At 46.3% G+C, this 27,932-nt stretch overlaps 1 protein-coding gene across 1 annotated transcript; it reads right to left on the reverse strand.

Annotated features, from left to right (window-relative positions):
* CSRP3 (cysteine and glycine rich protein 3) lies at positions 1-27,037 on the reverse strand. Its single transcript, XM_085643584.1, has 5 exons — positions 26,467-27,037; positions 18,057-18,222; positions 10,144-10,270; positions 5,735-5,828; positions 1-363 (listed from the first exon to the last, which is right to left on the reverse strand). The coding sequence occupies exons 1-5, from the start codon at positions 26,576-26,578 to the stop codon at positions 287-289; spliced, it is 576 nt and encodes a 191-aa protein (XP_085499710.1). The 5' UTR covers positions 26,579-27,037; the 3' UTR covers positions 1-286.
* Between the last annotated feature and the right edge of the window lie 895 nt (positions 27,038-27,932).

Genomic DNA, 27,932 nt, shown 5'->3' on the forward strand with positions numbered 1-27,932 from the left:
TATCTTAAGGCTAAAATTCCAGGTTTTTATTTTTTTATTAAATTGGAACAGAGTGAGACCAGCTCGTTTTTCCAAGGACAAGCTGGTTCTAAACACAGTGAAATATATTCATTGAGTGAAATGTGGGCTAAAAGTAATTACTACATTATGCTGGCTACATCTTTAAGAGCAAAGGAGTGCTGATTCTGGAGCACTTAGCACTCCACAACCTTTACTCCACTTTATGCATGTTAAACAACGTCCTAATTGTAGCTGAAAATGTACTGCATTCTGCTATCTGTAGAGCTTAAGTTTCCTTCTGTTCCACTTGTGTGAGGCCACCGAATCCAATGCCTTTGGGTCCAAAGTTCTTAGCGTAGCAAACTGCAAATCGAAAACAGGACAATAATGTTAAATTATGTTGTTGCAACATATTCCGTAGCAGTGAAATTAGAAACATTTGAAGTATATGCGATATAAAGGCACAAACTGCAAGAACAAAGGGGGATATGTACAAGGAAGTGGCGGAGAGAGGCGTTAGTCATCCTGGCTTAACGCCTCTTACGCCTCTCTCCGCCACTTCTGAAACGCAAGGCTGCACCATATATACAGGAATGTGGCGCAGCCTTGCATTTCCCCCTGCGATAGTGCTAAGTTTAGCAACTTAGCGCCAATGCAGGCACACTTGGGTGTCTGCGTGCAGGGGAGGATTGTTTGTGTAGGAAGGTGTCCCTTCCTGCACCTAAACAATCATAAAATCAGTGGCTGCTCGCAGAGGTAACGCTATGGGGCGTCGAGGCGGGGCGGGGCTGGGGGGGGGGGGTGGGTAGTGGCGTCCGACATACGACGGCAAAGGTGAACCTAAATAAATAAATATCTGCCGTCGTATGTCGGACTCCACTACCCCCCCCATCCAGCCCCGCCCTGCCTCACCACCCCAGAGCATTACCTCTGCGAGCCTCCACTGCATAAAATGCCATTATGTCATGTGTGATGTTTCGTGCAGCACACATGAAAGTCACAAAATGCATTTTTTTTTAAAAAGGATTGTTTATGTACAGGATGGGGGGCCTTCCTGTACATAAACAATCCATGCCATTTTGTAGCACACGTGGAAAAAGCAAAAATTTCGGAGCTGCCTGCTATGTACGCCATTCTTGTACATAGGGGGCAGTGTCAAAATCAATGGGTGTTGCGATGGAACACCCACCGCCCACCCCTTTCATGCTACGCATAGCGTGAAAGGGGGCATTATTTACAAGGCAGTAGTAAGCCACGTTAAGTGGCTTTATGCTGCCTTGTAAATAAGGCTAAGCACCTACCACCAACACAATGTCGGTAAAAGTGACGCTGCGGTGGCAATAGGGGCTTGTAAATATGCCCCAAAATCTATACACAGTGTAGTGATCTATTTAAGAGACCTCTATACAAATAAAGGAGATTTGAGTAACTAGGAATTGAAAATGATTCCCAGGACAGCTCTTGGTAACTGTTACCAGGGGTGTTCCTAGAATAATTTCAGATTTTAAATAAATTTGAAATTTATTTATTTATTTATTTTGTGTTTTATAGAGTGCGAACCAGACCTGCGAGGGTATCAGAGCGCTTGATAGGATTGACAGGTGGTATACAATAGTTTTAGGAGTGGTGGAAACAGTTGGGATAGAAACAGGTAGATACATTATACAAGAAAACAAGCAGTCTCAAATCCTGGGTGGGATGCCCAGAAGTGCCGGGTAGGTATCGGGGAATCGGAGTATAGAGCCTTGTGAGTGATGCAAGCCATCTTAAGTTGGGTTCTGGCCTCGAGAGGAAGCCAGTTCAGAGCTCTGAGGTGGGGGGGAGATGTGGTCGAATTTCTTTGAACCTGTTAGAAGTCTGGCGGAGGCGTTGACGCAGGCTTTTAATGGGGCCAAAGAGTTCTTGGGTAGACCTGCGAAGGTAGAGCAACCATATTCTAGTCTGGAGATGACTAGTGCCAGAATTGCAATTTTTAGGTCGGTAGTGTTGAGGAAGGGTTTCAGATTTCGTAGGTAGCTCAGGTGAAATCTGGCAGTTTTGGCCATTGAATTGATATGGCCACGCATATTCAAGCTGCAGTCTAGGGTAATTCCAAGGGGTTTAGCAGAGTCAACAATGGTAGGAGGGCAGTTTAACGCTGTGATGGCCTTGATCCATTCCTGAATGTCTGGATTGGTTTTGGGTGGGGAGATTAGTAGGAATTCAGTTTTTTTGTGTTAAGTTTTTGCTGGTTAGAGGTGAGCCAATGGACAGTCAGCTTCAAGGCCTCATTCAGGGAGAGAATGTCTTCAGGAGAAGAGATTTTAATGTAGATCTGTGTTTCATCGGCATACATGTGGTAGGAGATATTGGCGGTGCGTAGGACCGCTGTGAGCGGTTCAAGGTAAAGATTGAAAAGGGTAGGAGACAGGGCTGATCCTTGGGGGACTCCAACCGTGATCGGGAGGGAGCGGTTAAGTTACTGTTGATTAGGATTCTCTGTGAGCAATTCTGAAGGAAGGACCTAAACCATTCAAGGACGGTGCCATCCAGTCCCATCCTGCGTTTGAGGCATTCAATTCGTGATTAACCGTATCTAAAGCCGATGATAGGTCTAGGAGGATTAGGAGACAGGTTTTCCCTTGGTCAAGGGCTTGGAAGGCATCATCCACGATGTGGAGAAGGGTGGTTTCAGTGCAGTGTCCGGGTCTGTACCCGGATTGGAAGTCATCTAAAAGGTGGAAGTTGGCGATGTGTTGGCTCAACTGCTGTTGAACACATTTCTCCAGAACTTTAGCTAGGAGTGGGATGTTAGAAATAGGTCTATAGTTTTCGGCAGAAGCAGGATCCAGCGTAGTTTTTTTTAGGATAGGGACGACTTGGCCGTCTTTAAGAGAGTCAGGTATCGATCCTTGTAGGAGGGAAGCGTTGATCATTGCAGTCCAAGAAGGGATGATAGTCTGAGAGGCAGCGGCTAGGCAGTTAGAGGAGAGGGAATCATTGAAGTGATTGTTTGGGTTTAAGGAGGATAGAATTTCCGAGACAGAGTGTTCGTCATAGACTTTAAAATTGGACCAGTGTGCTAGGTTTTTGGGTGAAGTCTGGGATGGCAGTGCGGGAAGAAGAGGTAGAGCTGACGTAGTTTGGGAGTGCTTTGCGGATTTAAGTTTGTTTCCTAGGGCAGAGATTTTGTCACAGAAGGAGGAAAATTCCTTGCATGATATTAGAGATTTAGGGATTTCTTTGGGGGTTTTAGCCAGTTTGTTAGATTGGTGTTTGACCAAGTCGAATAGCTTGCGAGGTCTGTTCTTGGCGTTCTCCAGTTCTGTTCTGAAGAATTATTTTTTTGAGTTGAGGATTTTCCTATTGTCGGCATTTCTGGACTGGCAGAGACGTTTTAGATGGGCAGCTGACGGGTGCTGTTTCCATTTATGTTCTGTCTGACGGAGGGATCTCCTTTCATTGTTGAAGGATTAGTTGAACCAGGAGTTCCTGTCTTTGATCTGGGTTCTTTTTAGTTAGTGGAGCAAGGTCATCAAGAATGTTGGATATGATAGTGGAATAACGTTCAGTGAGGTTGTTGACTGTAGTGAAATGAGGTGGGGGGAGGTCAGTCTCACAGCGCGCAGCCAGTTTCCTGTGATCAAATTTATATTCAAAATGGGAGTAAAATCAGACGATTTTCTTTGAGAATTTGAGATTCTGGCCAAATAATTTTATTGTGTTGCAGTAGTCGTTAATTATAAACTAGGGGCATATTTACAAGATGGATGTCAGCATAAAGTACTGCTAGATAGGGAGCCAGTTGTGTGGTCCCAAGGTAGCATTCTCTAGGGTATGTGTTCTACAAGTTGGAGGCCAATACTACGATTCTTTTCTAAGATTAGGGCGGTGCAAATTAATGCTTTCATTTCAGTTATTAAAAAGTAAGGGGCATATTTATGAGCCAGTTTGCATTGCTCTTGCACCACGCAACATGATGTAAGAGCGCCGTAAACCTCAAATGTGATTTACGTAGCCGCACAAGGCCACCTTGCCTGGCACTGAGTGGCTCCATGAATCTGGAGTAAACCAACGCAGCGCAAATCTCAGCGCTGCCTTAGTCTGCCCTGTTAAGTCATTCCATGAGCGTTGCATGAGTGCTCCCACACAACTTCCATGGTTTGTGATGCATTCCCAGAGTTACCAGAAGTGGTAGACCTGGGAATGCGTCAAAAAGATATGCCTTCCCAGGGGAGGCATAACGAGGAGAAATATGTTTTTTTCTCCTTGTTACTTTTGTTACTTGTTCTGCCTACGTGTGCTGCATTCTTCAGCACACAGAGATAGAGGAATATGCCTAACAGGCAGGAGCGCCTTCTCTACTAGGCAGAGGAGCATCGTCGCACTGCTCATTGAGCAGTGCAAAATAAAAATAAAATAATAACAAGAAGTTATTATAATTTTCTTTTTCTTTGAGGGACTCCAGCCAGGTTGGGTGGGGCGGGGCTGGGCTGGCCGACAGCAGAGAGAGCACAAGTGGTTTACCATCCCTCGCTATGTACGCATGACGGCTTGGCCAGCCCTCTGGGGTCGGCCAAACAGTCATGTTCTCCACTGGGCTGTGTTCCCACCCCCTGATACCCTGCGGCCCCAGTGGGGAACATGCCCAGCCACTACCTGAGCAGCCTGTTTGGCAAATCACGACACTGCTCTTGCAGCGTCGTGATTGGCTGGCAGAGTCCAGGAGCTAGGGTGCTTCCAGTAGCAGAGCGAGAATGGAGGAGAGATGTGCGGCGATGAAAGAAGGTAAGTTTATTTTGTATTTTTTTCATGCCTACCCCCCACACCACTCCTGTACAGAGGCAGCCGCTACTGCTCACATGCATGTAATGCAGGCACCCTTGCGCCATGGTGCAAGGGCACCTGCGTTGGCGCTAGGAAGTCAAAAGGGCGCCAGCGTGGGGGAAAAGGCAGTAATGTGCCATATTGCCTTAAATATGGAGCATTCTTGCCCTTCTCGTGTCACTCAGTGCAGCGCAGCAAGGTACTAGCTACGCTGCACTGCGTGACATTCTCGTAAATAGGCCCCTAAGTTTATCCACCGCCCTGAGTCTTGGAGAAGGAATCAAAACTAAGAAACTCAACGCCTATACTGAAAACAAGTATGTGCAGTTAAAAATGTGTCCCACAAAGTCATTGATGCAAAGGAAAGCATTTAATACGTTGGGAAGTAAATTATATTAGGAATGCCCATTTCCTGCTGGCATTTCTGTGGTGTATTGCATTTGGGATGTGCACAGGTACAGGATGTGCAAGGACTTGTTCTGGTAACGGGGGAGAATGTCTGTGCTTTCAACTGTACTGGGATACGGGGTAAAAGAAACTCTAGTTTTTGAAAGGTTAATGCATTCGTTTGCGCTGTGTCACTGCGGATGGTTGGTGCCGCCAGCGGCGGGGTAAACCACATGCAGCATCACAGAGACTGCATCAGCCGATGGCCGCAGATGAGGGATAGTGTGAGGTAGTGGGTAAACATGACCGTAGCAACCCATTAAGGTAAAGGTATATAGAGGCTAGTAAAAAAAGCAAAGTTTGAGCACAAAATGGTGAATACAGGTTATGCAAATTTATGTCCCAGGCTCGTTGTCTATTTGACAATAGTACAGTGAGGGGAGCCAACAGGGAGTCCCAACAGCAGATACTGAAACAAAACAGATTCTACTCGTTTTTTGCATCTCATTAAACTTGAAGATAGCTTCTAGTTGACTCTGACCTTTACAATATATCTCTCCATCCTTCTCCGTCACTGTTGTCGAATCCAGGCTTTTACCACAAAAGGCGCATCTGAAGCATGTTTTATGCCAAGGCTGCAAAAGAAGAGAAGACTGTAATCGTGAGTGTAAAGTGAACACAAGCCTTCTGGTGTCTGAAGCCCCAGGTTCATCATCCCTACAGACAGACAGGGGTGGCCTGATATTTGTAGGGCGCTCTTTGTTAAATCTATGCTGGCAGCGATTGCTAGGCCCAGAGGTTTCCAAGAGAAGTGGACAATAGGCTAGAAGTGGCACACATTTCATTTGGACAAGCGAAAGATGCTATTGTTGGTAAAAGGAACACACTAAATCAACACCCTTATATCTTCATGCTCAGTCAGAGTGGCTTCAACCAGTTAGATCTCCCCTTTTGAGGGTAATGGCTCTGAAATTTGACATCACCTGTAACATCGAGATCCTTTTTGGAGTAAACCATCATTACAAGTGAAATCTGACTTTATGTACATATTAGTTTAGTTAAATAAAACCATAACAAAATTCCATTAAAATAGAAACACAGCATAAATTAAACAGCCAAACCGAGCCGGATTTTATAACGGGAGCGAAAGCATGTTCATTGAAGTTCGTGACTACAAACCAGTTGACGTTCAAAAAATTAAAACACTTGATGCAAATCCCCATTAACAAACCTAACATTGCAGTAAAGTTACTACATAGATCTAATCCATGTAGCAAGTTACTTAGATATTTGTTTTTCCTCCTATAAAAAAATCATAAGCCTTAGTATCAATTGCAGTGCGCCTCCTTTAAAAACATTTCTATTCCTTTCCAACAGGAAACGACTCCTGGTTTAATAAACATAGGCTGTAATCAGATTCTCCTAAAATATAATAGGGTCAGAGAGAAATTATCAAAGTTTGCATGTGATAGACACAAATCCCGCATTCCCTATCGCCCCTGCACTGTCACGTTGGAACGAATTCCTCTATACCTGTCAATTCACATTTTACTTAGATAGATCCCATTTTATAATGCAAGGGCAACACCCCATGAAGAAAGCTACTTGGGTTATTATAGACCTATCAATAAAAGAACATATTTGGCATGTTTACGTTTAGCTAACTCAAGTTTATCTTCTCTGAAAGATAGCTCCTTAACCCTCTCTTTAATTCTTCTTTTTTAAATGATCTGTGGTAGCATTAGGGTGCCTGGTAGGTCTCGTCCTAAGGGGGTCCAGGGAATTGTTAACAGTCTTGGCCCAAGAATCAAATCTCGCTTGGTATATGCTGCTCACCTCGGTCCGGAGGAAGGATTTTAAACTACTTTGCCTTGCTGCCTTAATTCTAACCCATCATCGACCATAATTTGCCTTATTAGACAAAATTCAATGTGTATTTGCACATGTGAACAATATTCTGGAAGATGAAATAAGAAGTAATATACCTTACATTGAACTAAAATCCCACTAGGCCGTATATTTATTTTAAAGGAAAAATAACTGTTGGAATCAACTTTGTCTGGTCCACTTGAAAATTGAAAATAATGTTGACGTTTTAATTTCTCTTGCCAATGGACAGAGTTAAAAATCATAGAATTTGATGGAGCCTTTTGGACAGATAGACGGCCACCTTTGACCTCAAGCCATACCCGTAGATATCTACACTCTGGTACTTGATCCGTGGTTGGGCCATCAAAGCACCAACTACACCACAGACCATCCTAATGGTTTTGTTGAGTCTTAAAGATAGTCAATTTCCACTAGAATAGACATTTAAATAATCTGATGGTCTATGAAGACTGACTCCAGTTCTCTTGAGTAGTACGGTATCTTTTGGATACTGCAGACAAACTGGCATTTGGCCACCAATTTAGTTGCCACACCATCTGCTTCATGCAAGGATGCGCCCATGTCTGCAACATATTGATAGGTGAATAGTGGTGCCAGGACACATCCTTGTTTCTTTCAGTTAAGAAAGTATCTTCTGTGTTCAATGGATGAGGGAGGGGGTAGGACTAAATGAAGGCTAAATGAGGAATAGTAAAAACACATCTCTTGCTATGTGCATTGTACAGGAGTCGTCCAGAAGGCAGTGAGAAAATTAAGCTGGCAGAGGGGGAAATGTGTGTGCGCCTGAGAGACAAACCTACCCCACCAGTATGAAGAAAGATACACAATTTAAAGGGAAAAAAAACAAAATAGTGCAAAGGGTGAAAAGTGTTCACAAATATTTAATTTTTTCTGGAGAACAGTTTAACTTTTGTCTTAAAAATTTGAGAAACCAAACACCTAGATCTGTTTTTCATCTTTCTCTCATGCCATACCGTGAGTCATTAGAGTTTAATTTGAGCTGGTGGTTGCTGGTGGTGGCCAGCATTGCTTATTTTTCTGCTGTCAAGTGCAAGAGAGAGAAAAACACAGATCGGAAAGACAGAGGAAGAGAAAGACGTCAAAACCGGAACCTTCAGGAGTAAAATAGAGAGACAGGCATGTCTGCGGGTAGATTACAGAGGCAGGAGTTGGGATTAGACTATCAGCCTTGGTTTTGGGGTGTCAAAATTTAATTGTGTCAGAGCTTCGGGTACTGTCACTCTTTCTTTTACAAACTAAACGCTGGAGTCAATGTTCCAGGTGCATTCTGTGAATCCTGTACATTAACTCTTCATCTGCTACCTCTGGTTTACCTTACAACCACTTAAAACCCCCTGTAAATTTGTATAATCTGTAATATATTAAGTGTGTGTGTTTGTGTGTGTACTGCCATTGTTTGTCCCCGTGCCTAACAAAAATGAATGTGACCTTCTGTAACGAAACTGGTGCTATGTAAAGCGCTCTGATACCCGATGTTTAGGGTCTAGTTTGCGCTCTATAAAACGTTTGTTGTCATCCCCACCAAGAACCGTATCCACCACTGGACACATAGGGTTCACACTGAGCTCTGAGACCACCTTCTGCAATGGTGCAGATGTGGTCCTTCTGAGAAGATCATGCGGAGGTTCCATGGGGCATCGCCTTGATAACCCGAGATAGGATCCTCGTCACTGGACCTGTAGGATCATGCATGACAGTGGGTCCGGTGTGATCCTACAGTGGTTTTATGAGCCATGGGCTTTTCCCAAATTACTACAGACAATGTTTGCCACTGGATCAGCAGGACATGCCCTTAGCTGTAGAACGATGTCAGTAACAGCCTGTTCGTCTCTTGGGGTCATTGATACTGGGTTCATTTGAGCATCTCCTTGCTTGCCCTACACAGCCTTTAATAATATGTTTAAGCAAGCATTGGCACAGGTAATACGTCGTGCTACCTTTTCCATGTTTTTTAGCCATACTGCACAGCTTTCTCGATGCTGTGCAGTATGGCACCACGCATGCATTTGCCTTTAAAATGGCACGCCCACTTTGTTCTTCTGTTTTAGTCATCAGTCCGAGTCAGATCAGTATCCAAAAATGAAAAGCGCAAAAGTGTTTTTAAAAAAGAAATTACAGCAGACAGGAAGTGGAAGCAACGGGGGTTCTGAAGCGACACAAGGGAGTCGGTGGGGGCATGGAAGCAACACGGGGAGGGGACATAAAAGCAATATAGGGAGAGTAGGGGGACAAAGTATCAACAACGGAAGGGCGGGAGATGCGGAAGCAACACAGGCGGACACAGAAGCAGGGCGGGTGGTGGATGCAACACAGAGAAGCACATAGGCGAGCGCTACAGAGAGGAGAGCTGTGTACCTGTCACATGGTGGCTGGGAAAATGAGCTGAAAACCACTGTAAATAGTTCTAGTTCGTTTTCAGAGGCTTTGAACTGCTGATGTCCGATTAGCCTCAGCAAGCATTTTTTTGGGGTGGTGATGTGGGGTTCAATAGTGCCTCGTAGGTACTTATCGGCCCCAGGCCCTGCCGCTTTAGGCCCCGCCCCCTCCTCACACTGTGAGATTGTTCTTCAAGTTGGCAGGTATAGAGTTGAGAGAAGCAAATGAGAACAGGCAGCAGCAGGGAGGAGAGAAATACACGGGGGAGACAGCTTGAAAACACATGCACTATCTGAGTGCTTACACAAAAAGGAAAAAAGTAGGTACCAAACATCGAGCACAGATACCAGGCAAAAAGAAAAAAACACACACACAAGTACACACACAACCCCCCTGCCCCCCCCCCCCCGCACCTCCCCCCCACCCCTCTCCATGGAAGGAACCAGCACAAAGTTGAGAAGCTGGGACATGAACAAGAAAGAATAGGGCAAATGGGCGTGACGATGAAAGCCGACCAATGGTAAGCACTGGATGGGCTCCGAGCCCCTCTGTGTTCATGGTAAGCCACAATATGCCTCGCAACAGACAGCTCATGCGCTTGCTAGTAGCCTTGGCCTAAAAAGAGTTAATATTATCAAAGTAGAATGGAAAACAACCACTCACCAATCCTCCGCCCATGACTTTCTCTGCAGCATAAACGGATTTACCACACCGGCGGCATGTATCCGTCCCAGCAGACTTCTGTGCAAATTTACTGGTGTTTTTGGGAGAGGCTCGAGCAGGCTGAGCTCTGTTGGGAACATAGATGTCACTCGGTCAGCTTTCTTTGAATCATACACCAGAGCCCAGAACTACTTTGCCATGTTTCCCAAATGTGTCACACAATTCGGATTTAAAAAAGCTATAAAAAAGTTAAATGCACAAGACTGCCCACTGAAAATATCCTTTTGCCACCTCTTTGTGATTGTAGATTGGATTAAGCAAGAGCTGTAAAGCAGCTAGAGGGGGGGGGGGGGGGGGTGGATAAACCCTTTGAAAGGAACCTAGGTTTTCCTCTTGCTATTGCTCATCAACAGGAGGGTGTTGGGCTAAGACTGAATGCTCCACATGTGCCAAGTTAAGAAGAGCTCGTGCTTATCGTAAAACGTTTGTAATGTTGGTTGCCCTGTAGCTTACAGTTCATCGTTCGTGTATCAATGGATGTCTTCATCGTTGGTGTGTCCGTGGATGTCCTGGTGATTGAATGAATGAATGAATGAATGAATGAATGAATGAATGAATACCTATTTATATAGCGCATGGCTACCCTAGGGCATCCCAGCGCTGTTAAGACTGAGGACGCTGTCAGGCATTAGAGGATGTTCTTAAACAAGAATGTCTTTAGTTGCTTCCTGAAGGCAGTATGATTTAATTCATGCCTGATGTTGTCAGGGAGTTTATTCCATTCTTTAGCTGCTAGGACCGAAAGTCGACGGCCACCCATACGGGCCAGTCTGACCTTTGCCACAACCAGCAGATTGCGTTGGTTAGATCTAAGAGATCTGACCGAATGATAGCGCCGAAAGAGAGGATCCAAAATGGATGGGCCAAGGTTGTGAATAGACTTATGTGCCAGACACAAAGTCTTAAACACAATCCTTTCATGGACTGGAAGCCAATGTAGTAGTCTGATTGAGGGTTTAGCTGATGATCGTTTAGGGATTTTCATGAGTAGGCGAGCTGCACAATTCTGTACAGCTTGCAGAGTTTTTATTGTAGTAGCAGGGGCCCCCAGATAGATAGCATTCGCATAGTCCAGTCGCGAGAGAACCAGCGACTGTACTAATATGCGTCTGGCTTCAAAAGGGAGTAGGTCTAGGATTTTTTTAAGAACTCTCATGAGTCCATAGCAAGTCGAGGCTACTTTGTTGGCCTGATGCTGGAAGTTCAAGGCAGAATCCAGCCAGACCCCTAGACTTTTTATTTTAGTCTTGGGCTTCGGAGGGGGTCCAAGACGCTGCGGCCACCAAGGGTCCAGGTTGATTGGGGCTTTATAGCCCAGCAGCATGATGTCTGTCTTGGCTCCATTCAGCTTCAAACAGGACGAGGTCATCCAATCCAGTACATTGGAGAGACAAGGGGTAAGATTGTTAATCCCCTGATGTGAGGTATCGTCTCGCACCAGGGAAACAACCAGCTGTGTGTCATCGGCGTAGGTGACAAGCTGAATTCCCCAAGGAAGCACCACCTCAGCCAAAGGTCTCATATAGATATTAAACAGAGTAGGGCTGAGGGATGAACCCTGGGGAACGCCGTGACTCAGTTGCAGCTGGCTTGAAGCCACCTCATCCTCAAAGACGGAAAAGTATCTATCCGATAGAAAGGATTGAAGCCATTTAAGAGCCAGACCCGAGATCCCTGCAAGACGTAGCCTATGCAGCAGAAGAGAGTGGTTTACAGTATCAAAGGCTGCGCTGAGATCCAATAGGACCACCGCAGCGCAGCCTCCTGCATCTACAATAGTCCTGGTCGCCTCCACTACAGCCACCAGTGCAGTTTCTGTTCCTTGCTTCGCTCTGAATCCAGTCTGGGATGAATGTAATGCATCAGAGGACTCAGCAAATGAGGAAAGAACCTGGTTGACGTGTTTTTCGGCTATTTTACCAAGGCTCGGGAGAAGCGAGATAGGTCTGTAATTAGCCAGATCTTCAGGGTCTAAATTAGGTTTTTTCAATAGGGCACGAACCTTTGCCTTCTTCCAATTGGGGGGCACAACTCCTGAAGTTAAAGAGGCATTGATGACCTGCATTATCACCGGGCATACTGTTCCAGAGACCTGTTTGAGAACCGTTGGGGGGGCAACGTCCTGTGGAGAGCCTGATTTGAGGTGGTTAAGGAGCCTTTCAACATTGGCCAAATCAAGCAGCGGAAAGATCTGGAGAACTCCAGCTGAATTAGTGGTAGCCACAGCCGGCGTGTCAGGGCTAGTCTCCAAGTCATCTAGACTATGTGACGTTGTTGCAAAACTCGAGTAGATATTGGAGACTTTAGATTCAAAGAAAGCGGCTAAATCCTCACAATGTTTTTGGGGATCCAAAGCTGGGATAGTTGGTCTCTGAGTAGTCACCAGAGATTGGAAGATTTTAAAAATCTCTCTAGGAGCATTAGCTGCTTCTGAGATTTTACCCTGATAATATGCTGCTTGAGTAGATTTTAATGAGTTTTTGTAGGATCTGAGAGAGGCTTTGTATTGGGTTTTCAAAGCTGGTGCAAAATCCTTTCTCCACTTCCTTTCCGCGCGTTTACACACCCGCTTAAGTTCCTTGAGTTTATCGGAGTACCAAGGTTGTTTGTTTTGGCCCTTCCGATGATGTATCTCTTTCTTAGGAAGAGTGGTGTCAAGGGTGGAATTGAGCCAGTTGTCAAAGGCTTCATTCGCAACCACTGGATCCTCGTGAGGAGAAGGCGGACAGCTCTTCAAGGCAGTCTCCCACTCCCCAACTGGGAGTCTGGACCACACTCGACTAACTTTCTTAGAGAGGGTGACTCTGTGGTGTTGTGTTTCTGGCAACCACCTAAAAGAAAGTAGGGCGTGGTCTGACCAGGGGACAAAGAGGGGCCGTTCACATACCAAGTTCGAGAGATTAGTGAAACAGTGGTCTAATAAGTGACCAGCAACATGTGTAGGCTCTGTCACAATTTGTTTCAATTGTACTAATCCCAAGGAATCAAGCAGGCATTGCGAGGCAGCAGCATCACTGTCATCAAGGTGGATGTTAAGGTCACCCAGAATGGAGAAGTTGGGAGAATTACTGATAGAGTGAGAGATTTTGTCTACAAGGTTGAGACAGAAATTATGATGGGCGCCCGGAGGTCTATAAACCAAGATCCCCGAAAAGGTACATGTGGGTGAAAGGGAAATGGAGAAACCAAGGCTTTCGCAGTCAATAAGAGGGCTTTCGTAGGTTCTACATCTGACGGCATTTTTATGAATAATTGCAACTCCGCCTCCCCGACCTGACAGGCGGTCCTGTCTGATGATGGAGTAGTTGGGCGGGAGCGCCCGAACTACGTCTGGATCAGATGACTCTGTCAGCCATGTCTCCGTTAAGAAGAGTATGTCAGGATCACACTCCTCTAACAAAAGATGGATCTCGAGGGCGTGCTTCGGTAGGGATCTACAATTTAGCAGGGCAAATGAATAACAAACGTTCTTGGCTATCCCAAGGTTCATGGGCTTACAGTGTGGGCAGACAGTGCAAATATCTTCAGGTAGAGCCTCTATCGGGCAATTGGGCCTCGCCGTCTTACTAAATGCCTTTAACTGCTCACCTTTGTAAATAATAGTTTTGGAGAGGATAGAATCCATTGCGCTGGCCCTGTGCCCCGTCCTGATCCGGCCTGGCACGGACGGGCACAGACGGGCTTTCCTTAGGCGCTCCTTCGGCGCTCAACGGCGCGTCCGCAAACGCGTACGCTAGCGCGTAGGTGGACCGTATCAATTTATGTGTCTTCTGCCTGCGTGTCCCGCCCTACCTCCCCAACAACTAGCGCGCCAACCTCGTCCTCCCCAAGATGGCCGCTGTGATGAGTTTGCCCCTCTCCGTCCGGCACCAACAAACAGCGATACGAGGAGCTAGGATGGCCCCAGAGGTACAGCGCTAACACATTCATCTGGTCTCTTTCTTCCATTTTCAAGATGCCTGCAATAATCAACTACGTCGGATTGGATGGTCTGGTACTAGCTGTAGTGTTAGAGGGATAGGAGGGTGGCAACTTAACGCGGGGAAAACAGAGATACTGCTCCTGGGGAAAAATACCGCGTCCTGGGGAGATAGCTGTTGGCCTGATGTCTTGGGCCAACCTCCTAACCCTAAAGAATGCGTTAAAAATCTGGGAGTCTGGGTGGACTCGGCACTGAGGTTCACGCACCATACTAAAAAGGTGGCGGCCACCTGCTTCGGCATTTTACGTAACCTCAGACCCATTTTGAGGTTCTTCGACTGCCGCACCCGCCAGTTAATTGTTCAGGCGACCATCCTTTCAAGACTGGATTATGCCAGTTCTCTTTTATTAGGGGCGAACCTTGCCGAAACCTCCAGACTACAGAGAGTCCAGAATGCGGCTGCCAGGGCGCTGGTAGGTCTCCCTCGCCACTCCTCGGCGACCGGAGCCTTGAAAAAATTACACTGGCTCCCGGTGGGTAAAAGGATCCAGTTTAAGGCACTGTGTTTAGCCTTTAAAATCCTTAAAACCGCCTCTCCCCCAATGTTGTGCCCCCTCTTGTCGGAGTATACTCCTAGGAGGTCGCTTCGCTCAGAGGGACAACATCTCGCGATCATCCCTCGCACCAGACTGGCCAGAGTAGGCGGCCGATTCTTTAGCTTCTTAGCTGCCAAGTTATGGAATAGTCTTCCGGAATCTATCCGTGGCATGCAGGACCTTTTTGCCTTCAGAAAGGCTATCAAAACTCACCTTTTTCAATAATTGCTTCCTTTCTTTGCGCCTCTTTCTCTCTGCAATTGGTCTTTTCGCAGCGCTGGGACGCCCCTTGGCTGGGGCAGCCGTGCGCTATATAAATTACCATAACATTAACATTAACATTAACATTGTAGGCAGATACCTTCATTACAGCTTCTCTTGCACTGCTCCATCCTTCTCTTCAGCATTCACTCCTGCTCCAGACATGTTTACCTATCTCGCATTTGGGAGCATATTAGCAAGGGCAATATCGCTGCTTTAGCGGGACCTTTTCCTGCTAAAGCGGCGATAATTCTATCGCCCTATCAGCAGTTAGCGACAGCTTTCTGATGTAAGCGACCGGTTTGGGTGCTGCTTTGCATGTCAGCGATATTTATCGCTAATGACATGCAAAGTAGGTGTTCTCGACCAACAGACCTGGCAAATAGCCGCTAATAGGCCTATCGCCTATTAGCAAGGAGGCCATGGCCCCGGTTAGCGATATGAAAAGTCGCGCAAACCGGGGTCATCGCCGGTTTTTTAACACCTGCTATTTTCCTGACTTAACCATACTTCCTGCTCTCTTCTGTTGACCAAGATGTTCTAGTCAGGAGATGGTAAATGGGTGATGAAGTGTAAGGGTTAGGTAGGGGTGCTTCGTGAGCTCCCAGGATGGTAGGTGGAGTGCCCTGTGGTCTTTAGTATAAGTTGACAATGTGTGACTTCGATGTCCAACTTGTCAACCTCAGATCGTGGCGTCTTCTCCTGGAATATCCAGTCTGATATTAATTGACCAATGCATCGGGATGATGAGTCTTCCCCAGGAACTTCTGCACCACCAGCCCTGTGTGCCATCATCTGGAAGCTTTAGTTATGCACTCTCTGGTGCCGCGTGGCTGTGGTTGCTGCTTATATACTCAACCATGTGCTTTTGTTCTTCCTCCCTATTGTGGCAAGGCTCTTATTACCTGAATAAGGGTCAGTTGTCTGCACCTGAATGTTCATTTAGGTTCATCTGGATGCCTGGGTTCATAGGTTAACCCAGTGGTTGAGGCTGCCCTTAGTCCTTGTGCTTTTGCATGTGTGAAGACACTGGAACTAGTCACTATCAAACCTCCCTTAGTGGCAGTTTATATATTTTCCCACATTCCCGGAAGCAGTAGCGAGAGATCACCTACTTTTTCCCCTACATGCTAGATTTTGAAGACCGAGGCTCTGAAGACGTGCCATGCTAGTTTTGGGGAGGGAGGGGTGGGGGGCTGATCTGCCATTCCTGGTATTCTTCAGAATGTCCATTAGGACCCAAATCAATTATTTTCCAGATGTGCAGCAATAAGGAGACGGTTTGATTGGTGGCCCTACTAACATCCAGACAGGCATTGCATGCATGTAACAGAAGCTGAACTTGACACCCCCTAGGCCTAGATGATTTCATGTATTTACTTAGAATAATCACTCGCAGAGGTCCTGAAACAGTCTTTGTAATTTGAAAGTTCAAGACAAAATGACAACTGTGTAGAGCCGCCACGGTTCCACGTTGGCAAGATTTGTCTCACCCTCAGCTTGGCTGTTTGACCGTACAGTTCACCCCTGGGCAGTCTGTCTCAATCAAGCAGGGACGAATAACCCTGCTGACTGTCCTATTCTATGTCACCATCCCACGTCATCATCACTGGCATAACAAAACTTGAGGGGGCCCCTCTGCTAGGTACCTGGAGGGGCCCCCTCCCGACCCATCATGGAGCTCTCCGGGCAGAGTGCTGTGCTGAGGGCGCCCCATGGAACTTGGGGCCCCCCGCACTGTGGGGACCGCGGGGACCTGTGTTACGCCACTGGTCATCATCTACCAAAGATACCAAAGACTCTGGTTCTGGCTCTCACTTACTTTAGAGTGCACAGGGGTGATTTGTTGTGCATAAAAGGCCCTGATGGGCCTTCTCACTCAGAACCCCTTGATGTTGGGGACTCCACCAATCCCTGAATGCCAGAAACATACTGATAATTTGTGTAGACCTCCTGTCTTGTAGCTTTCTAGACAGACCTACAATATAGGGCAGTAAGTTCCTAATTTAACCATTTTGTGTTTGCCATTCCTTGTGTCCGCTCTTGCGGTGGCAGGTGGAGGTGTAATACATGCAAGCAGCCTCTGCTCCATCCTACTCTCCACACATCCCACCACAGCTTTTCTCTTATTGGACATTCAGTTCTTTTACAAACTATGAAATAAAGCGATTAAACATTGTCTCCTCTCCTGCCCTGAGGAGCAGCATCCAGGGACCCTGGAGCCGGCACTCTATCTACTTCTGACTACCTTAAGCTACAGAAAAGGCACCTGAGGGGCTTGGGGCAGGTAGGTGCAGGTCCAAGGTCACTGACTGCAGATAGGAGGGAGTGGGTGGAAGCAGAAGCAAACCATTCCAGACATTGGCAGTTGTGATGGAGAGCAAGGTCTCTGTAGAAAACCTAATGAACAACAAAAAGTGATGGGCGGGATCTTTGAATTAGTCTTAGCCAATCATACTTGCTCTGGGCTGTATTCCCGGAGATTGCCTTTTTGCTAACTGCCCACCTACAGACAAGGGCACACCATGTGCAAATCGGTTTTGACCCACATCTACATGGTCAGTTCCAGCCCACACCTCTAGGCCACAACCCTTCCCATTGGAACACAAACACACTGTGTTACGTTTTGGCTTTGTTTGAGCTCAGAAGCCAGTTGCAGCTTGAGTCCAATGATTCATTGAGCTACAGGACCTGCCCACCTCTGGGCACACATGACCCACTTCCACCCTTTTGGTTCTTCTCAGTTTGAACTACAGCATGGAGAGAGGCCAACACGGTTCTGGGGATGGGATCTGTTTGGGCCTCTCTGCTTTGTAGGATAATATCCTGTGAGCTTCTCCACTGCGAAAGAGATGTTTTCGGCTCGGACCATACGCTCTACACCAATACACTGTTGACGCTCCTTAACAACAGTTTCTACCATTACTCCCACCTTGAGGCATCTGCAGCAAATGTTACTACAGTTGAGTGAAGGGTTCTGGTAGTAGGAAACCCAAACATCTGGAACTTTCGCATGCTACTCACTTATAAAAAGCAAGAAGGGAGCCCAGGAGTAAATGTAGACCATAACTTACTCATGTGTGATGCCAAGGCGCTCCCCCGTGTCCGTATTCAGGCAGCCGGCTCCTTGTCCATAGCCGTACCCCTTGGGCCCATACTTCCGCCCGTAGCAGGACTTGCAGTAGATTTCCGACTCGTGAGCTGCCACTGTAGTGCTGTCCAAGGCTTTCCTGCAGACCACTAGAGAAGGCAACATCTGAAACTTAGGGTTCTGCGTCTACATGTGCATCACAGTATCCTACTATGTCAATGACATCATATTGTCAAAGGGAAGCAATCTACGGTTAAAGCAACACCACTGGTGAACCAAAAGTAGGTGGTCTTCACTGCAAATGTGTCTGCCTGATCATCGATCCAGGTTCCTATGTCAGTGGGATATAGGAAGGCAAATTACCATAGACGGAGTTCCCAAAATAACCAAAAACCCCTCCTTTTCTGTAGGTAATCGCACAAAGGACTTCATCTCCATTCACGCTGTTAACAACTCCACGTGTAATGGATTGTATCTCTAACTACTTGACAGCTCTGACAGCAACATTAAAGATGCTCGTGGAATGTCGCTGTGTACGGTCGTAGTTGTTCGTTTCGCCTGTGAAAGGGCAAATCTGCGCGTAAGACCAAGCATTTACAAAACCTAGGGTGCCATTAGCCACTGTTATGCCCATTTGTGCTGTCAAAATATAATTACACAGTAACACGAGCAATGGCATAACCAATAAGCCTGGCCTATGGGAGCTATTGACTTTGGTAATATTTTTAGCCATGCTGCACAGCATGGCTAAAAAACATAAAACAAAGCAATAAGTGCTATGATGCGATCAGCGCGAATGTGCTTTTTTAAAAATAAAAAATAACAGAGTAGGTTGGGGGCATGGCAACACACCGGGGGGGGAGGAAGGTCAGGGGGAAGGGATACGGGGGGGACAGAGGGCACTCAAGACACAATGGGGAAGCACAAACACAACAGAGGGTGGTCAGGATGAGCTGGGAAAGCACAGACAATGGAGGGTGGATGGGAGGTGCTGGGGCAGCAAGATGACAACCGAGGGTAGGTGGGAGGAGCCGGGGAAGCGAGCCCAGGTGGGTGAGAGAGGCTGGGAAGCAAGTTTAAAATGAAGGGTGGTCAGGAGGGGTCGGTGAAAGATATGGGCAATGGAGGGCAAAAGGGAAGAACTGGGAGAGCAAGCTGACGATGGAGGTTGGGCAGGTGGGGATAGGCTCACAAGCTAATGATGGCGGTGGATGGTAGTGGCTGGGACTGTCAGCAGGGTGGGCGGTCGCGCTGGGAAAGCAAGCTAACATACGAAGGTGAGTGGGGAATGCAGAAGCACACGGATAATGGAGGGTGGGTGTGTGGGGCTGGAGAAGGACACGTACAATGCGGGTGAGTGGGCAGGGCTGGAGAAGCACATGGACAATGAATGGCTGGTGGGTCACGAGGAACAGACAACGAAGGGCAGGCAGGGATGGGGAAAGAGCAACAATGTAGTGTGGGTAGGAGGGGCTGGGTAAAGCCAATCGTGGGTGGGCAGTTTATGTGGGAGCAAACAGACATGGGGGTGGTAGAGAGGCAAGACTGGCAACTGAGGGAGGGTGAGAAAGAGGAACAAGAAGGGGGGAGGATTCCAAAAGGGAGACAGCTTACAAACACATGCAGTCTTGTAGAGTGCTTAACCAAAAAGTTAAAAGTAGTGCCTGTAAAGGGAGTAGTTAAAGGACGCAAGTTAGGGGTCCATGGTCCCGGGGAGGAATAAACACAAGAAGAGGACGGAAAGCCTATGAAAGGTGACGAATAAAAAGCATGCAAATGAGACTGACAATGAAGACAACCAATGGTAAGCAATGGGCGGGATCTAAACCCATTGTAAGCTAACAATATATCTTGCAACAGATGGTGCATGTGCTGTCTTAGGCAAGAGTTAAAAGTTGCTAGATGTGAATGTTTGAATCAACGTGAAACACTGGTTACCTCTCTGGGTGCATTCATTTCGTTTTCTTCTCGCTTGTTTGTGCCATTATAAACCATAAACAACCATATATTAAATTGTATCTTGGGCGACACTCCTAAATGAACAGTCTACCCAAAGTGCTAGGCAAAATGTCTTCTGGCTGTCAACGTAGGCCCTCCAGTTATGCTGCTGCCTTGATGGGTCTTACAGGGTGAGATGCCTTGATGGGTCTACAGGGTGAGATGCCTTGATGGGTCTTACAGGGTGAGATGCCTTGATGGGTCTTACAGGGTGAGATGCCTTGATGGATCTTACAGGGTGAGATACCTTGAGGGGTCTTACAGGGTGAGATGCCTTAATGGGTCTTACAGGGTGAGATGCCTTGATGGGTTTTACAGGGTGAGATGCCTTGATGGGTCTTACAGGGTGAGATGCCTTGATGGGTCTTACAGATTGAGGTGCCTTGAGGGGTCTTACAGGGTGAGATGCCTTGATGGGTCTTACAGGGTGAGATGCCTTGATAGGTCTTACAGGGTGAGATGCCTTGATGGGTCTTACAGGGTGAGATGCCTTGAGGGGTCTTACAGGGTGAGATGCCTTGAGGGGTCTTACAGGGTGAGATGCCTTGATGAGTCTTACAGGTTGAGGTGCCTTGATGGGTCTTACAGGTTGAGGTGCCTTGATGGGTCTTACAGGGTGAGATGCCTTAATGGGTCTTACAGGGTGAGATGCCTTGATGGGTCTTACAGGGTGAGATGCCTTGATGGGTCTTACAGGGTGAGATGCCTTGATGGGTCTTACAGGGTGAGATGCAGCCTGAGTCCCAGGTTTGGGACTAGCCAGCCCAAAAAATTATCCTTACTTCAACAATAAAAAAACTGATGGGTGGAATTGTCTGAATCAGTTTTCACAACTGGTAATTAATATAGTAGGATTCAATGATAATAACGATAACAATAATAATAATAATAATAATAATCTTCAAGCATTGCTGCTGCACCAGAAGGTATTAGGGCGCTTTGCATAGAAAAATACTGATGATAATAAAAAATAAACTATTATTAATATTAAAAGTAATGACAGTAATTATTATTATCACAGTTATGTCCTGCACGTTTACTGTGAACGACAGTGAAACTCTCGAGGTCACATTGTATGTTGCATTATGTTGTCTAGTCTTACCTTCTGTTGCATTATTCTCTTATGGCATGGCTTTTGTGCCAATGGCAATACCTTGAGCCTGTTGACTTGGATGTAAAAAAAACATTTTGGGGGTGGAGTAAACGCACTAAAATAAGATGTAATAAAGCGATCCTATTCTCAGAGATGGCACCAATCGTCTACAAAGGCCACAACAGAAGATACAGCCCTCTATTCCTGGTCGTGATTCATGCTATAGCCATGTGTCGCAACAGATGAAACAGAGCCCCTTGAAGGGGTATTTATAAAATCTCTCTGAAGGCCTGGCATGGCCTGGCATCGCCAGCCCACTGGCCCTCAGCAGGAAGTGTCAGATTCTGAGTGCCAGGTCCAGCCAAGTGTCTGTTGCAGCTGCTGCTCCCGCCATCATTTAAAAAACAAAATAATTCACACCACAAGGCCCATGCAGTCTATCCTGTCTCCCTGCCTTCGCTACAAAAGCAGATATCAAATTGAATTCTAATTTAAAAACTGAATCCTCTTATGACTGAATCATAACTTCCTACTTCTTGAGCAACGTTCAAAATACTTAGTGGCTCATTTACAAGCCCGGTGAATCGCTGTGTTTTGATGCACCGGCAGTGCAGAGTGCAGACCCATAGCTACGAGGCCACGCAAAGCTACTCTGCGTCCCTTTTCATACCCTCGTAGATATGAAGCTGCTGCCTTGCCTTATTCTGCATCAAAGAGGCATTCCATGGGCGTTGCGCGGGTTTTCTCACATTCCCAGATTCACAAGGACTTCTAAACCCGGGAATGTGTCAAAAGCATACGTCTCCCCCAGGAGGCGTAACGAGGGGAGGTGTGGCGCAGCAGCCAGGGCAGCTGACTCCGGAATGCAGGGCTCACAGTTCAATCCCCGAGGCTGGCGGCAGCTCAGCTCAGGCCCATGTGACTCTGGAAAATAGCTCATTTAATCTCCCCGACGGCGCCCAGCGCCCTGAGACCCTTCGGGAAGACTAGTTTGCGCTTTACAAATACCGGATTTAGAAAGAACTTTATTTCTCCTCATTTTTTTCCACTTTCTATGTGTGCTGCTGGGAGAAAAACGCCTCCACTGATTGTTTTTGTGCAGGAAGGTGTTACTTCCTGCACACAAATAATGAGTCCTAGAACGCAGACCCCTTGCACCATGATGCAAGGGTGCCTGCGTTGGCGCATGGCAGCCAGTTGTGCACCAGTGCAGTGGAAGAGGACAGGAATGCGCCGTATCTCATAGATTCCTGCTCTTTTCGTTTGACGCAGGGCAGCGCAGCACTCCTGCTGCGCTGCCCTGCTTCACAAAATAGTAAATGAGGCCCTCAGGTTGTGAGCCACAAACTGTGTTTTATCCTATTGTTGTCGCCCGCAGGCTTAAAAACAATAAATAAAGGACTTCTGCACACAGAATGGATTTCCGAAATTTACCTAACCAAGGTTTCCGCGCAGCAATCCACAGAGTCGCGTAGAAAAGTGCGCCTACCTCGTGGATTCTTCCACATGAGCGCGCCAGGTGTCGTTGCATCAGAAAGGGAGGATGTGCAAAGCACAAGCATGTGAATACAGCAGAGTAGGAACTCTGTGGGTTTCTGCAAAACTTGTGCACATGTTCTCACCTTGGAGGCATAGGGGAAAGTATTCCTGCAAACTGCAGGAATACATGTGTTTCCAAGGCGGGAGCAAACCTAACATTTCTTACTTTTGTGACAGGCACTACTGAGCCGAGTGGCGCTATCCGCCAGTTGTGCGTGAGTTACCCTGCCTTGGGTGAATAACCCATAATAAGGCATACTTCATCACTGTCTGTCCAGGGGCAGAGGTTTGATAGTAGCCTTAGGGGCAAGCATGCTGCCTGGAGGGGGCTTTCTCCATCCGTGACGTGTTGTTTGTATAAGTCTTGCTCATTAACTTAGCATCAGTAATCAAGAGATAAACCATATGGAAGGCCATCTTCCGGTCACGTGACATTCTTATCACAGGCACTTACCATCATAGCAGTGACAGATGTAAGTGTGAGGACACAAGTCCTGTGTGACTCGTCGTGTTAGGATAACTGAACAGTGTTGACATGTAGACTTATGCACAGGGACAGCAAGCATATGAGCTTTCAGTTACAACACGTAACACACACCCAACACCCCTAGAAGACCTATTCTGGTTTGTCGCAGCTACGGAGAGGAAGGTGGTAGTAGCTTGTTGCCTGGCAGCGCAAACAATTATCTTGAAAACCTGAGAGTACATGCATGGTGGGAAAGGGACAAAGGTTGTCAAGTGTGACGGGTGGCTCCACACAAGGCGGGAGAGGTTGCTATGATACGGGTTTTGTGCGTTTGGCTTATGAACCAGCAGGGCTTTAAGAGGGCCGGGTCTCACCGGTGCTGAGCACCAGGAGTTTTTTAAAGGGGGGGGGGGGGGGCTCGAAAGGACGGGTCTCTATCGGACTCTGTTTTGTACCCTGGCACAGGTGTCTATTTTTCTCCAGACTGCAGTGAGGGCAGGCACATCCATGTGCGCGTGCTCATACTGCTCACTTCTCACTAGTGGAGAAGTAACGGCATGACGTCATACCAGGTGAGCCTTGAAGGGGAAGGGAAATCCTTTAAAGAGAGTCATTTTCTCTCTCGATTTCCCTTCTCTTTTTGAAACTCAGGAGCAGCAAATTGTCGTGGTGTCACCAGGTCTTTAAGTGGAAACTTTTTTCCATATAATATGCAGGCCATAGTTGCTGCTTATTTATCTTATGCAGCTAACCATTGACAAAGCCAATAGTCCTGGTTTAATGTAGGTGTAATGTTGCTTGTTGTATCATGTATCTGGATGCAATGACAGAAACAGCAAAATACAACTCGGGCGGCACACTATGCTAAGCAAAGATTTTTAGCTTACGTGATTTTAAGCCACGCCCTTAATTACATTGGCCACGCCCATTTGAGAGACCTCCCAGTTTTCCCATCCCACTTAAAGCCCTGTGAACCAGCAATACCATTGACAGGTCTCCTGAACCAGCAAGGCCAATACATGACTGCGCAGCTAGAAGCTTGGTCTAGGTCTGGCACAGCTACCAAGGAATAATAAAGTTGTTCATGGGCTTGATGGCAGTAGGCCTCCTATGGACAGATTCTACTGTACGGTTCTCCAACAAAAACTCTGCAAGATACATGGGGGCCCGGGGACACTGATCCCGAAACATACACTGACATGTACCCACTAGAGGAGGGCAGAAGACAGGACACTTGCAAGGAAGCATGATTCAAGTGGGAACCAGATCTAGGCATTGAGACAGAAGAAGACACATGGAAGACAATACTAGAATACTCCCATAAAGTATCTAGAAATGCATGCGTTGAATATATTTAGTTTAATTATGCCCACTATACCACTGCCACCACTCCATGATATTTGTTCAACATATAAAGAGAGAGACCTGACCCACCCCAGGTCAGGTCAACGTCTTAGTGTTAAGACGTAACAAAAATACAGACATCCGGGGACTTATGGCCAACAGATCATTCACGCATCTGAAGGATTTTATCAATCTGATTCAATGTAGCGTGATCAATAATGCGCTGTTGTCATTACCAAGCCTGTCTAATCTTGATTCCACCTCGTACCTCTTTCTCACACAACCTACAGTTCCTCTCTCTCTTTTGGTCACTCTTAAAGGTTCTTTTTCATCCCTGCTCTTTTCCTTTCTCACTATTTTCCTATCTTCCTCTTCCTAATTTTTCTCCCTTTTCAGCCTTCCTCTCCCTTGTTCTGTATCAAAGACTGGTGAGTGCCGACGCGCATCACCTGCAAACACCGCCATAAATTAAGCACTGGCGGCCCTATTGATCCGGTTACCCCTTCTCAGCTGCAGCATCATCTTTCGTCTAAAGACCCTGCTGCTGTCTGAGTTTCTTATCCGGTGTCCAGATAGCTGCAGAGATGCAGAGATGGGATGGCAGGCAGTGTCTTGGCGCCTCGCCCTGTGAGTGCTCCTCGAGGGGCTACATTCACTCTGAGTCTGGGAGAGATGCTGTGTGTGAGAACAGACACTATTGTGTGCTCACGTGAACAGTCGTGGATGTGTGTAAACAGTACATAAAAGTGCATTGACTAGTTCTGTGTCTGCTGGTGACACCATTGGACATACAGATGCTGGTCACAGACAATACCTCAGTTATGAACACTGCATAACAAGAGGTCAGTGTGTGCTCGCACAGACTTACATTATTGCATTGCAGCAATCATATAGCGCTTCATGCCTCATCGAAAAGTACTGAAGCGGGGATTTGAATCCCTAAGTAATTATGAGGTTACACAGGCCGGCCAAACTCTGGTCTCTGTATGGACTAACAACATTTCTTAACATGGGCTAAGAGGGCATCATTCACTATTGATGTCTGTTTATCCATGTAGCTGCTTAACAATGAATCCAGGCATCCATTTATCCATCCATTAAAGTGCCTATCTAAATATCTAGCACTATTATCAATTCATCCATGCATCTGTTTATTGGAATCTGCTGGTCCATTGTATCAAGATATCTATACATCTGTGTATGTATATATCCTCCTACCTATTAGTCAATGTATCTATGTACCATGCATCTATTTACCAACGTGTTTATTCAGCCATTTTCCAACCCGCTGGTCAGTTTTTCCATGCTTACATTTATCATTGCATCCACGTATTCATCTATCCATGCAGCCATCATTCTGTTCATCAATAAGTCTGTCCATTTATCTATCCATGCATTTTTTCCTAAGTGCTTCCATTGATGTGCCTATTTACCAATGTATCTACATATTAATGTATTCATTTATTGATATATCTTGGTACCTATTACTCTGTGCATCTATAAGTGGGGTCTGATGCAGAGGGGCTGTCCCCGACGTTGCAGCCCTTGACTGTGGGTCAAATAAGGGGACGGTGCAGAAGGCCTCAATATTGTTCAATCCTCGTAAATATACTGACGCCCCCTGGAGCTCCCGGACTCCATGGGAGTCCTGTGCCTGGAAGTCATAGTTCTGAGTTGGCGCTATACCGTAGAACATAAAAAAGCTTATTCGCAACACCCCGATTATGTCATAGCCCAGCGACGTATACCTGGATGGAGCGGGTAACTACAAAATATCTCAAATAAACGCATATTAGTTAAGGATTTAAGGACACGAGGAAGCCCCACACTTCTAGAACAGACAGATGTAGACATCAAAAGCGTTTAGAAAGTTTTGTGCTCCTCATTGGGAGGCCTAAAAGCCGAAGATAAGGAACGGCTTCCAGATGCTGTAAGAAAACATCTGGGGCTTACTGCAGATGAAGCAGGGCTTGTGGAAGCTTCTCCCATTGCACTGAATCTCTTCTGCGTGGTACACGGTCTTGTCACACGCGCCGCACTTGCTTCCACCTCCCCAGTTCGGCATCTTTGAGGTTCTCTGACAAGGGCTGTGTGATCTAGAAGAGAAATTGGAACTTGTGGTTAAGAACACATCTTTAAATAGTCCTGTCTACCCATGAGCCAGGCTCCGACCCAGTCTCGCAGTCATTCTCCAATAAAGGGGGATAGAACATTCCACAGCCTCAGGCACTGATGGGGGTGGAGCTTAACCCACACTGCCAGCCAATCAGACCTGCAAACGTACTCCAGTGCGTGCAGACGTTGAAAACTCAATAAGCGGAGTAGTAGAATTTTGTACAAGAAATAAATCAAGGAGATGTATTTGTGGCCACCTGTGAGGCATGAGAATTGTGGTCCTGATGTACTAAAGAGTTTGTAAAGTCAGCGATTCCTAAAATCATTATGTTTGTGAATGCAGAAGTGTTATGTGCAATGTACTAAACCCATTTTGAGAATCAGTAAAGCTTTTCCAGCTCACACAATCACTCACAAAAATGTGTTTTTTAACCCATTTTGAATCACAATTAGGAGGGGGAATGCCCTCTTATTTGCAAGTCACAATGGTGTGTATCACTGGTTTGTGATTGCAGTTCCATTTACAAATCATTGATCGGTTACCATCACCTCAAAGGTGGTGGTAACTGATGCGCAGAAGAAAGGATCCACCTGGGACCCCTTCTCCTGTGTGAATCCTGTAGGGCGACCACAGGTGGAGAAGGCAGTGTGCAGAGGACTGCCTGCTCGCCCTCTTTGAACTCCGAAAAATAAGACATGGTTTAAAAAATCACCACTGGTTCCATTATGGGACATGACTATTTAAAAAACACAATAATAATTAAAAAAAATCTGTTGGAGAATGCAAACACTGGGATGGGGGTCTACTGTTCCTTGCAATCCTGTGTTTGTATTTAATCCCAGTGAGTTGAAAATAACAACCTACCTAATCAAAATTAATTGGACAGGTCATTGTTTGACCCCAGTGATTGAAGAATTTGTGATGCCACCTTTTAGGGTATAAGTCACATCACTAAATCAGGGATAGTTCGCAAAAAATGAGTGCATAGTTTGCAACCACGTTTTGCAACCTCTCCCTCAGTACATTGGGTTCCTGGATTCTAATTAGGGTCTAGGTTTTACGGTATTTATTTTTGGGACATTTCCGTCTGTATTTATCCATATTTATTTTTTGTCAACTTTATCTGTAGTTATCCATATTTATTATGGGTTTTGTGAATTTTTTTTAACCGAAACTGGTATATTTCCACATTTATTTAACCAATAAATATGCAGTCATGTTTGTATGCCTGCCAGGTTTCCGTGAACACCCGCAGAAGAGAAATCAATGCACTTATATGAAAATATGCACATTTCAGTATCAG

This window comes from Triturus cristatus, chromosome 3_1, assembly GCF_964204655.1.
Source record: "Triturus cristatus chromosome 3_1, aTriCri1.1, whole genome shotgun sequence".
Classification (NCBI taxonomy): Eukaryota; Metazoa; Chordata; class Amphibia; order Caudata; family Salamandridae; genus Triturus; species Triturus cristatus.

Excerpts from the sequence above, each read along its gene's own strand:
- CSRP3 (XM_085643584.1), bottom strand. The coding sequence starts at position 26,578 with ATGCCGAACTGGGGAGGTGGAAGCAAGTGCGGCGCGTGTGACAAGACC. Across the intron at positions 18,223-26,466 it reads CAAGCCCTGCTTCATCTGCA|TGGTCTGCAGGAAAGCCTTG; the intron begins GTAAGCCCCAGA and ends TGCCTTCTCTAG. Across the intron at positions 364-5,734 it reads TGGAGAGATATATTGTAAAG|TTTGCTACGCTAAGAACTTT; the intron begins GTCAGAGTCAAC and ends TTCGATTTGCAG.